Raw genomic sequence first — 11,016 nt, 5'->3', positions numbered from 1 at the left:
ACTTGTCTTAAATGTGTTTACTAACACATACAGTGCACTTCTGATAAGGGCTCCATTACTAAAGCTTATGATCAATGTGAAGCAGCATTAAAAGTAAAATGCCATCACACTCAAAACAATCAAAAGTATATCTCTTTGAAATGTAATTTCACCTTTTCAGGGAATCTAGACTGTATGAAAGGAACAATTGTAATATACTATGAAAATATTTAATTTGCAGAATCCTGATTTTTATTTTTTTTAAAGCCATTTTAGTAATATGTTGGTTAGAGCCAGTGTTTGCAGTGATAACGTGGGCGGAGCTAAGAGAATTATTAATGGGAGGAGACTATGACGTCATGTGATAAGAGTGGCCATTATGTGGCTGAGACCGACAGTTTTGCTAGGTGTAGTGTGGAGCAGGGGTCTAGTCAGAGCTATGGTAAGTATACAATTCTGTATTAAGTACTTATCCTGAGTCTATTACTTTCGGTACGAAGTGACACTATAACCTTTAACCGTTAGACCACATGTAGGTCACATTCAGGGCTTTTCTGTATTTTGGTGCGGTGCAGCACTCAAATGAGTCCGATGTTGTTACGTTTGTTATCGTTAGCTTGAAGCTGCAGCAACGACAAAGCACGCTCTGTTATAAATTGGGCGTATTGCAAGTTCTGAGTTAGAATATTTTGGACATTCCTCCAGTATGAAATACGTTTTCCAGTGAGCCATTTCATTTAAGGTTTTCGTATTACGGCAGCGCGACTATGTTTCGTTGATTTGTAGAGAGCTTAAATATTCCGTTGTACCTGCTTTAATCCATAAAAACAAAGCTCTTCCGTTTATGCCTAATCCTGTTATTTTCCTCTTTGTTATTCAATAAGATTACGAGCCACTGGAGATTTTCGGTTAAATCGCTTTTCTTCACCCCGTTCTCGGAAATGTCTTGCTCGGACACATTTGTGGGAAAGGGCGTGCGGATGATACAAATGGGCCATAGTGCGCACAAAATGAGAACTGGTGAACTCGCGAGAAAATATGTTTCAGCTTCTTACTTAATCTTACTCTTGCCCTTTAGTCCATGCTAAAGGGCAGGAGTAAGATCCAACCCTTCTATTCGATTATTGCATAATCATGTTCATTCACATGTGCAATATCTCTTAATATTTCAGTGTGCCCAGGTGGATAATTGGAAAACCGCCAAGTCTATCTACGAGTTCTCTGCCACAGACATCGACGGGAATGAGGTGTCTCTGGAAAAATACAGGTAAAATATATTTACTCCATTTGGAAGCTCGTCTGTACCTTTTAAGTTCCAATTTCTGAAGTAACTTGGACAGTATGCAGTCTATTTGGACATGTAAATTGATTTTTTTTTTTTTTTTTTTTTTTTAAGTGCATATGCACAAATCCACTTTTTGGTGGATTTTGGGGAAAACTTGTCCTCAGGTAAACTAAAACTTTTTTGGCAAAAAGTTTACCAATATACCATGTTGACACTAAAGGGGAATAAATTGGCAAACAAATTATAGTCTTTGTATGTACACTTTATCATACTTAAAATTTTTAAGCAATTTTATATTGCTTAAAAATGCTTCCCTTCATTTCAAAGTGAAATTTGAGAGTTGTTTTTAAGTTATATTGAGCTATAAATGTATATCAAAGTGTTAGCATTTCATCTCATACTATCCTACCTTCTTATGACCTATTTTTAAAAAAGTGCACAGAGCAACATGACCCTGTTCCACAGTCTCACCTTGTTTAACTTAACTAGTTAAAATGCGACTCCTTCGATTTCCTTCATTTACATGGAAGAGAAATCTGTCTGTCCTGAGATAATTTATTACTCAAATAAAACAATCGCTGCATGGAACCCACCCTTCACTGTTACTGATAGTTGGAGCTAAAGTTGCCAACCTGCAGGCATCATCGATTAAGTAACTAAGTGCTCACCACACTTGCAGATACCGTAACTGATTAACCCGCTGATATCGGCTTGTTGTTTTACTCTGTAAAGCTTGTGAACATGAGTAGACGGATAATTTCATGCATAATGAGCATATTTATTTGAACATCTAATAAATTTAGCCAGTATTTATTCTTTAGTTTTGCTCATGTCCATGTATGACTAAAACATACAAGCTAAAAATCAAAAGCAACATGAATAGTTGCTGCTTGCCTGTTCTTTAATAACAGCAGTTCATATTATCTTGGTTTAAGATGATTGTGGAGCTACTGGATGATGTGTTTTTTACCCAGGGTTATCATATCGTGATGCTCCTACCAATGAATGTCCTTGTTTTAGTTGTGATGACTGTTTTCAAACTGCTTTTTTTTCCCATGTAGTTAAGGGGGAGAAAATAACTCTTTACTTTATTCAGGAACTGTGACTATTTGGGTTTGAAGCAGCCAGCAATGTCCAATTATACCTGCAGTGATGCATTTGTCCCAACACTTTTGCCTTTTCTTATTTTTCTGCCAGGGGCCACGTTTGCATCATTGTAAATGTGGCCTCCAAGTGAGGAAAGACGAAGGTAAACTACACTCAGCTTACGAAAATGCACGCTACGTACGCTGAGCAAGGTTTACGCATCCTGGGCTTCCCATGTAACCAGTTTGGAGGACAGGTAATGCATCATAAAACTGATGTTGGTGGCATTTTTTTAGATATTTTTCTAGATTTTATATATATAAAAATTATTTTGTTTTTCTTTGTAACTTAGGAACCGGGGACAGAAGCCGAGATTAAGGAGTTTGCTAAAGGTTACAATGCAGAGTTTGATCTCTTTAGTAAAATTGAGGTAAACGGTGACAATGCACACCCTCTTTGGAAATGGATGAAGGCACAGCCCAAAGGAAAGGGATTGCTTGGAAAGTAAGTGTGTTTTTTTGTTTTTTTTTTTTTTTTTTTTTGTGTGGTCACAGTCTAAAAGCAGGTTCAAGCCACTACTTTACCTGTGATTATGTCACTTTTTTCCTTTAACCTATTCTTCAAGGCAATGCATCTCTGCTAAATCGCTCTTGTAACAGACGATTGAATTACGCAAACCAGAGTTAAACAACCTCTGACGAGTTGTAGCCATTATAAATCATGTGTGTCCAAGTAACAGAAGGTCTTAAATATGATGATGTGAAACACACAAGGGGGTTTTAATTTTAAATGTGTGCTGTATGAATGAATTCAGTTTTTATCAGAATACAAGGTATTAAAAGTTTCACATGGCCATTTTGCGTTGCCCCTCTTTCTGATCTAATGAACCATTACAACTACCACATTATCTCCATCTGCTTGATCCTGAAATTTGAAATGTGAAAGTTTTTGCGGGGCCCTCCTACTTTTACCTCTGCTTTTAAAAGCTTTCTTTAAATTCAGAAGTAAACTGGCATTTTTGCAGTCATCCTAAAGCTATACTTTTAAAATACTATTTAAAAAACACTCCCTATGCATAACTATTAAGGTTTGGTTGTAATTCATATGTATTTCTTCTACCAACAGTAACATCAAGTGGAACTTCACAAAGGTAAATTGGAAATAGCTTTTTTTTGTTCACAACTGTCTTCAAAAGTGTGTTAACTTTGACTTTTTCTTTTGCTCTGCAGTTCCTGATAAACAAGGATGGGGAGGTGGTGAAGAGATACGGTCCAACTGACGATCCAGAGGTAATCCATTGCAGCTGTGTTTACATATTTCTGTACACGGCATCATTCACATGATGCTGGAGCCCATGGTCTTGGGCTCCAGGTCTTGAGGGTCAAATCTCGACCCTCAAAACCTTAGAAGCAATAAACGCGTTTCTTTGAAACTCAAACTCGTTTCTCTGTGCAGGTGGTGGAAAAAGACCTGCCCAGATATATGTAGCACCTCTTTGCGTTCCTCCATTGCCTGACCTCTCGCGTGAACTTCAGGGTATTTGTGCGTGTGTATCTGGACCAGTGATGGACCTGTCTGTAAACCCAACCTCAGGGTGGGCAGGGCCTGATGACCCCCAGCGTGCAACTTATTTCCAGAAACCGCTCACTGCAAACCTTGTAAAGACCACTTGAGAGGACAGTAGTTAGCCAATATAGAGGGTTTGCATCATGGATTTCACTATAAACAGCCATTCCCTTTTTTTCTTTTCAGTCCAAATACCATCCCAGTTTATTTGTTTGGTAATGAGTTTGCTTATAAGAACAAATGCCACAAATAACTTGGCTTTATGCAGAGCCAGCTTACCTTGCACTTGTCAAAAAGCTTATTATTGTAACATACACTGGTAACTTATGGAACAAAATGAAAAAAATAAAATAAAATGCTGTCTTGAACATTCTTTTGGTGTTATGTTAATTTATTTACATATATGTGAATTTTGTCTTGCAGCAGAAATTAAACAATTGCATCTGACAGGTTTTTTGTACAATACCAATCCTTAAAATCAAAAGTGTCTCAAATTATATTTGATAACATGTTAGATTTTTTTTTTTTTTTTTTTTTGCCTATTCATAGGTTTTTCTAAATATTTCATTTGAGAAATGGACTTTTGGCATTCAGAATTTCCACTGACCAAACCATGCTTCCCATATAGTAGCTGTTCTCTGGATTCTGCTTTTAAACATGATCCATAGTTTTTGGAGGGATTTCAAATTGAATTTTATTTGTCTGAAAGATGTTTTTTTTTTTCTTTTCTTAAACTTTCCTATATTATGGGGGGGCTTCAAATGTAAGGGAGATTAACATAACTGTTTAATAGATCACCTTGTAAATATTCAAAAGTTTCAACAAACAAGTTTCTGCTACTGAAAAAAGAAACTCATTCAAGCTGCAGCACAAAGTTTTGAAAATAATGCAACTGTGCTTTCTGTTCAGTTTTGACTGAAACTTGATCTACAATGAAGAGATTATTTGCATAAACCAAAACATTTGTTTAAAGTTGGGGATGAAAGATGTGTAAACTGATTAGGAAAAAATTCCAACTGAAACTATAGCCAACAAATTTCTTGAAATTAAATTTTGAAACAAAGTTTCACCATTTAAAATGTAGTTTTTGCATCGTCATTTCTGGTCAAGTTGAAATATTTTTTTTTAAATTTATCGAAATGTTTTTGTTTTTAACGTCTTGGTGAGCTGGGAGAAATTTCCGTTGGCTGCCGACATCTCTTGGGAAGATTTATATTTGCTCCATCTCTAAATCAATGTCAATTTGAAGATTTGGAGCCTGATCTGTTTTGAGGCATTTACTACTTGTTCACTGACAAATGGGCTACACTTGTAGTCAGAGGCTCGAAACATTTTAGGCCTCTGTTCGCCTCGGATGCAACCTCACTGCACAAACCTTTAGTTTTTATTCAAAACATTGTATTGCCTCCGAATGCGTAATGAAAAACGTGCAGTCGACTGCACATTTAGTTCATCCAGCCCGATGCAGCCGCTGCGTGAAGAGGATGACGCACAACAGCGGCGGAGATGATCAGCACCGCTGGCTCTGAGGGTGACGGCGTCGCCGTAAAAAACAAACAAACAAAAAACATCCAGCGACAAAAGCACATTGACCGGAGAGTGATGCCGTCGTCTGCAGCTGAACCGGGAAACGCAGAGTAAGATGAGATGTCCGGCCGTTTAGCGGCGAGTATCGCTGCACCTCATTCCGTCTGAGGCAGACAAGGGTTGCGCATCGTCACAAGGAGCCGTGTGCGGGACATGGACCCAGCGGCTGCGGGAATCGGGAGTGATGGAAGCCCGACAGAGGAAGCGGCCGCCGGATCCAGTCTGGAACTTGACTTTGGGGACACCGGTAGGTGTCGTAGCCTAAATGTGTTCAGTGCGATGTCAAAATCTCATAGGAGCATTTTAGCAGAGTTTTTTTTTTTTTTTTTTTTTTTTTTTTGTAGATGTGAAATAAGCAGCTTAAAGAAGTGCAACACTTTAAAAAGCATCATTCGATCAAATAAATGGCTTGACTTGATAGCTATAGAGATGTATCTGCAGCAGCAGTTGTCAGTAGCTCCATGCACGCCGTGTCCTGTGTGTGTGTGTGTGTGTACACACGGCTGTTGTGAGGAAGAAGTCATAGATATTTGAATATGGAACCATTCTGCCGATGGAAACATCGATAAACTCTTATTAGAAACAGAAGCTGTTTATTTCTATGACACGCAACGTGTTCTTTCTGCTGTCATTGCAATTCTTATCTCATATGTCAATCTGAAGGATGCCTTTATTGATTTAAGATTCTAACATAAATCATACTTGCGTTTCTTGCAGATGTGAATGTACAGACATACATTTATTGTTTCATCTGTGCCCATGATGCTTCAGTTGATAATTTGATAAAACACGTTAATAGTCACCTCCAGAGAACAAGGGAATCGAAATCCACCTATGTTCAGTGTTACATTACTGTCATAGCTACAGACCCGCCATTTTCTCAGCTGATAAGAGGCAGATTTAATCCTCTTAACTATGACACACACACACACACACACACACAGGCCCCCAAGACACACTTGAAAGCTCCCAAAATATGTTATTACTCTGTCATCATTTTGAGATGTCTCTATTTGCTTTTTGTTTCAGTGCATAAACTTTGAAACTGAGAGTACAACTGGCGGGCCATCATGCTCAGCTGGAACGCTGTTTGTTGCTCACTGACACATTTATTCTGCTCTGACCCTAATCCCACCGAGAATGTTTGTGTGCATGTCCTACGCTCACTGTTCCAGCATTAATCTGCAGGTTACAGGTGTGGGCACTCTGGTGGGGGGGGAAAGGGGGGAAGAGGCGCTTTGTGACAAGGCTGCTGAAAGGAGGCTGCTGAAACCACGCAAATCCATCAAATGAAGGACTATGATTCGCCTCATTGGGTTTAAAGTCATAAAACTATTTTAGACTCTCAAATAGTTTTATGCAACTTGTCCAGCTTTGATTTCTAATTGTGTACGCAAAGTCGGTATATTAGTTGGAGTTTTCCTTTGAAATTTGAATTATTTAGTCATTTTAATGATCTTTTTATGTTTTGCCAACAAATCTGTTCATCTTAACAGTTGTTGTTAATCCTCTGCTATATATTGTCTGTTGCCACAACAGGATACATGGGGTCTAAGAGTACATGGTAATATCCTAGGCTAGGTTTGAGACGCTCCTGAAGAACTGAGTTTTGTTCAAGGAACGACTGAAGACCAGTTTTTCAGAGAATATCCGTATCCTGGCACTTACCATATACTCCCCTCTATCTCTGCACTACATTTCTAGGCTGTCACTTCTAATTTCTCTGATAGAACCTGACTACTACCTTTTAATAGTCAGGTTATTGTTAGCTTTGATTTCGACTTTATTGTGAGTTACTCAGTTGTAAGTCACTTTGTTTAAAAGTGTCTGCCAAATGCATAAAAACACATGTTGGATCACTGTGAGATTTAGTAGATACTTTCCTGGTCCAAATTGTTTTTCACATAATAGAAACAGTGCATATGAGACAATGTTAATGAGGGTATTTCATTATTTAATTTAATTTTAATTTTTTTTTTTTTTTTCAAATTTAGGATATTTCCAAAGAATATCATAAAAATAGATTTGAGGTCACAGCATCATACTTTTTAGTAATCTCCCAAAGCCAGGATCCAACCAACAACGACATTGTTTGATTACCACTAACAAACCTTTTGAAGGTTTGGATTTTGGACTATTCTCTCACTCGAATATTATTTTCTCCAAACCATTGTACCTCCTCGGGAAAGTAAACATTCACCCGAGTCTTTTGGAGCCATAAACAGGTTACTTCCTGGATTCTCCTCTATTTATCCGCATCCATCTTCTTATCTGCCCAGCCTACCTGCCTCTAGCGTTTGCTGTGTTCCTTACATGGCTTACGGCAATTTAAAATGGGATTTATTGTTACCGTCTTTCATTGATACGCTTTGCAACAGTTCCTTCAAGACCAGATTTGTACCCGTTTAGGCCTATAGTTGTCCCATTGACAGATTCCTTGATCTGATTCAGACCACATAAATAAGTTGCATCTCAGTTAAACATTTTTTTTTGTGCCAATATTTGATTTGTCTAATGATATAATAAATGTATTTGCACTCGCTAACCCAAGCAAAAAAAGTTATTTCTTTCATCGTATCATTTATTGCACATTGCCTCCAGTAGTGGCAGCACCATCTGCTACAGTCTCTACTGTGTTCATTTCTCACGGCTTAAAGATTCATCAACTCAGCTCCATTAGCAACCTTCATCTCCTCCTCCTTATAACCTCGCACACCATTAAAAAAAAAACAACACATAAAACATACAGTACTCTGATGTACAATGTGCTGTCTTTTTGATTAACTTCCTGTTCCTGTCTAATGGTCCCACATACACACAGGCAGCATCTAGATTGGTCCCTCTTGTCTGGTGGAAAGACTTTTTTTAATCCTTGATTGTGATTGGTTGCTGATGTGATCTGCAGCACCCAGCCAATGGCTGCTCTCAGATTAGGCAGGAAGTCAATCCGATAGAGTTTTTACCTTGCCTGCACAAATCTACAAATCTTACTGATCCAGAAATAGAAAACAGAAGACGTCGAGGCTGAGAAGAGATTTTTTTCTTTCGGCCTAATTTTTCTCTAGTTTTTCCTCTCACTCTCTCTCTTTTTTTTTTTTTTTGCCTGGATCTTCAAAAAACGTGCAACTTGTAAGGTGGTAAACTCTTCTTCTGGTGAGTTAAATCACCAATTCACCTGGAGCAAGGGTAACAAAAGATGTTAAGTTAGCCCTCTTTGAAGTTAAGGTATTAAGAGTTTTTGTTGTATGTATCTATCAGTGAATATCCCTTGTGGTGTGAAATGTTTGTCCAGCCTGGGAAGCCTCTTGTTCTGCTTTGTGCTTATTTAATTCGCCTGGATGATTTCCACCAACACCATAAGCTTGAATTTAGAGCTGCTGCACCTCGATAAATAACAAATAATATTTAATAATGCATTGATGTAGGCACCTCTTGATCCTTCTTTCCCCTGTGTCTACAGATTCAACCCAGAAGGCTCAAATAACAGAGGTGAGAGGCTACTTCACATGATACACCTGACCGTCTCATCTGTCCTCAGGGCTTATTCTAGCTCCTGTTTTACATTCTTTCATAATTCAACTCAACCTTTTGGGGGCATTAGAAGTCGTTTGTGCTACCTTTTGTCACAATCACAGTGGCTTTGCTCACTCTGTGTTTGGTTTTAGATGCCTTCCCTGTTTGGAACAGAACCAAGTCGTGAGAAGAAGATCGGCCACAGGAGAGTAGATGCCCACGGAGAGACTACATATAAAAAAGTGAACTTTTATTTTGTTTGTTTAAAACCGTCTTGGCCCTCTTGCTTCTTTTCTTCGCTACTTTTCACCTTCGCTCTCTGTGCTCTCCTTCTTCAGACCACCTCTTCTGCCTTGAAAGGGGCAATCCAGCTGGGGATCGGATATACCGTTGGCAACCTCAGCTCCAAGCCTGAGAGAGATGTCCTCATGCAGGATTTCTACGTGGTGGAAAGCATCTTCTTCCCCAGGTGGGTGAAGATTGGCGTCACATTTATCGGTGCTTATTGTAATTTTTATTAATATTAAATTTACTGGTCCCTTACAGTGAAGGCAGCAACCTCACTCCAGCCCATCACTACCCAGACTTCAGGTTCAAAACCTACGCCCCCGTGGCCTTCCGCTACTTCAGGGAGCTGTTTGGGATCCGGCCAGATGACTACCTGGTGAGGTCTTTTCCATCCATAATCCATATTATACTCTGGCTTACATTTACATGTATTTGCTGCACAAAGTGATGTGAAGCAGTATTACAGTCCATTCTGGGATAATTCATACTCCTTATTTCATTTTTTTTTTAATGGAATAATCTAAACGTTCAACATAATTGATCAGGATTTTATGAGAAGGATTTTGAAATTTTTTTCTAAGTAAAAAAGGGTGCACTTTTATTCCAGCCTCTCTATTTAAATACATCCAAATTATGTAAATCCCCTAATTTAGTTTCAGCATAAATCCATTTGTTCTATGAAGGCCTTAGAGGTTTGTTAGTGAACAAACAGCAACACCAAAACCAGCTTGGATAATTAGACTGGATTTTAAAACAACATTCAAAGCTTTGAACACCTGCAATCTGCAATCAAATATCTGCAGATTGAAATAGTGCGACAAGTAGCTGTATATACCTACCAAGGTTATGCTTCTAAACTTACAGGCTGCATAAAGAGAGCATTAACAAGAACAGCAGCCATGACGTCAATGACAGCTCTGGAGGAGCTGCTAAGATGCACAGCTCAGGTGGGAACATCTGTTGGGAAAAACAGTTCAGGCTGCAGAAAGAAAAAGCTGAAGGGGGCAAGTTCCAAGACTATGTATTGACGGAATACACTCGCACTGTATTTGTCATTCTGTTGAGGTAAATGGCCAAAAAAAATAAAAAATAAATAAATAAATATATATATATATATATATATATATATATATATATATATATATATATATATATATATATATATATATATATATATATATATATATATAAACCTACTCATTAGTAGCACAAAAATAATAAGCTGCAAAAAATAATAATAATACAAAAGATTAAAAATCATAATATATTTTTTGTAGCAGGTGGTTTACCTTTCAGAATCCACATTTGCATGCAAACTTGCCATGAAAACAAGCCTCATAGGCTTGTGCCATTATTGCACAAGCCTATGAGGATCATGCATGTCACGGCGCACCTGTGGCCCCACAGTGACAACAACACGTTTAAGCAGCTGGTCGGTGCCAGATGGGGATTAGAAGAGAAAAGCTTTCCTTTTTAAATTCCAAGTTGTGACAGCAGATGGCCCACATACTGTAATTTGTTTGTCTTCTTGTTGTTACTGTGCCCATTGAGCAGGAGTATTGTCTCATGTTTGAAATGTTTGAATTAATTTGGCAAACTACATGTGACATTACCCTGAGCTCAAGTCGCATTCTCGTTACCAAACAGTCCGTGCATAGTAAGAAATTCAGAGTAAATGCAGGTTGTTTTTCATCATATATATATATATATAT

At 38.2% G+C, this 11,016-nt stretch overlaps 2 protein-coding genes across 9 annotated transcripts in view; both read left to right on the top strand.

Annotated features, from left to right (window-relative positions):
* Positions 1-328: 328 nt before the first annotated feature.
* On the top strand, positions 329-4,289 carry LOC106961711 (phospholipid hydroperoxide glutathione peroxidase, mitochondrial-like). The gene is made up of 7 exons (XM_015055630.1): positions 329-421; positions 1,152-1,246; positions 2,462-2,606; positions 2,703-2,854; positions 3,476-3,500; positions 3,580-3,639; positions 3,806-4,289. The coding sequence occupies exons 1-7, from the start codon at positions 359-361 to the stop codon at positions 3,836-3,838; spliced, it is 573 nt and encodes a 190-aa protein (XP_014911116.1). The 5' UTR covers positions 329-358; the 3' UTR covers positions 3,839-4,289.
* Positions 4,290-5,059: 770 nt separating this feature from the next.
* LOC106961710 (phosphatidylinositol 4-phosphate 5-kinase type-1 gamma-like) overlaps positions 5,060-11,016 on the top strand; it is a 16,823-nt gene continuing 10,866 nt past the window's right edge. The window contains exons 1-5 of one of the 8 annotated variants that reach the window (XM_015055623.1): positions 5,060-5,750; positions 8,964-8,992; positions 9,169-9,258; positions 9,355-9,485; positions 9,563-9,680. In XM_015055623.1, the coding sequence (XP_014911109.1) occupies positions 5,657-5,750; positions 8,964-8,992; positions 9,169-9,258; positions 9,355-9,485; positions 9,563-9,680 (462 nt within the window). In that variant the 5' untranslated portion in view covers positions 5,060-5,656. Of the gene's footprint in view, positions 5,751-7,431; positions 7,729-7,772; positions 8,657-8,963; positions 8,993-9,168; positions 9,259-9,354; positions 9,486-9,562; positions 9,681-11,016 lie in introns of those variants that run through there. The other 7 variants (XM_015055622.1, XM_015055629.1, XM_015055626.1 and 4 more) reach the window with 7 other exon arrangements.

Source organism: Poecilia latipinna, unplaced genomic scaffold (assembly GCF_001443285.1).
Source record: "Poecilia latipinna isolate Pla-1442-1.1 unplaced genomic scaffold, P_latipinna-1.0 Scaffold1326, whole genome shotgun sequence".
NCBI lineage: Eukaryota > Metazoa > Chordata > Actinopteri > Cyprinodontiformes > Poeciliidae > Poecilia > Poecilia latipinna.
This window is presented reverse-complemented; position numbering and strand designations above follow the sequence as displayed.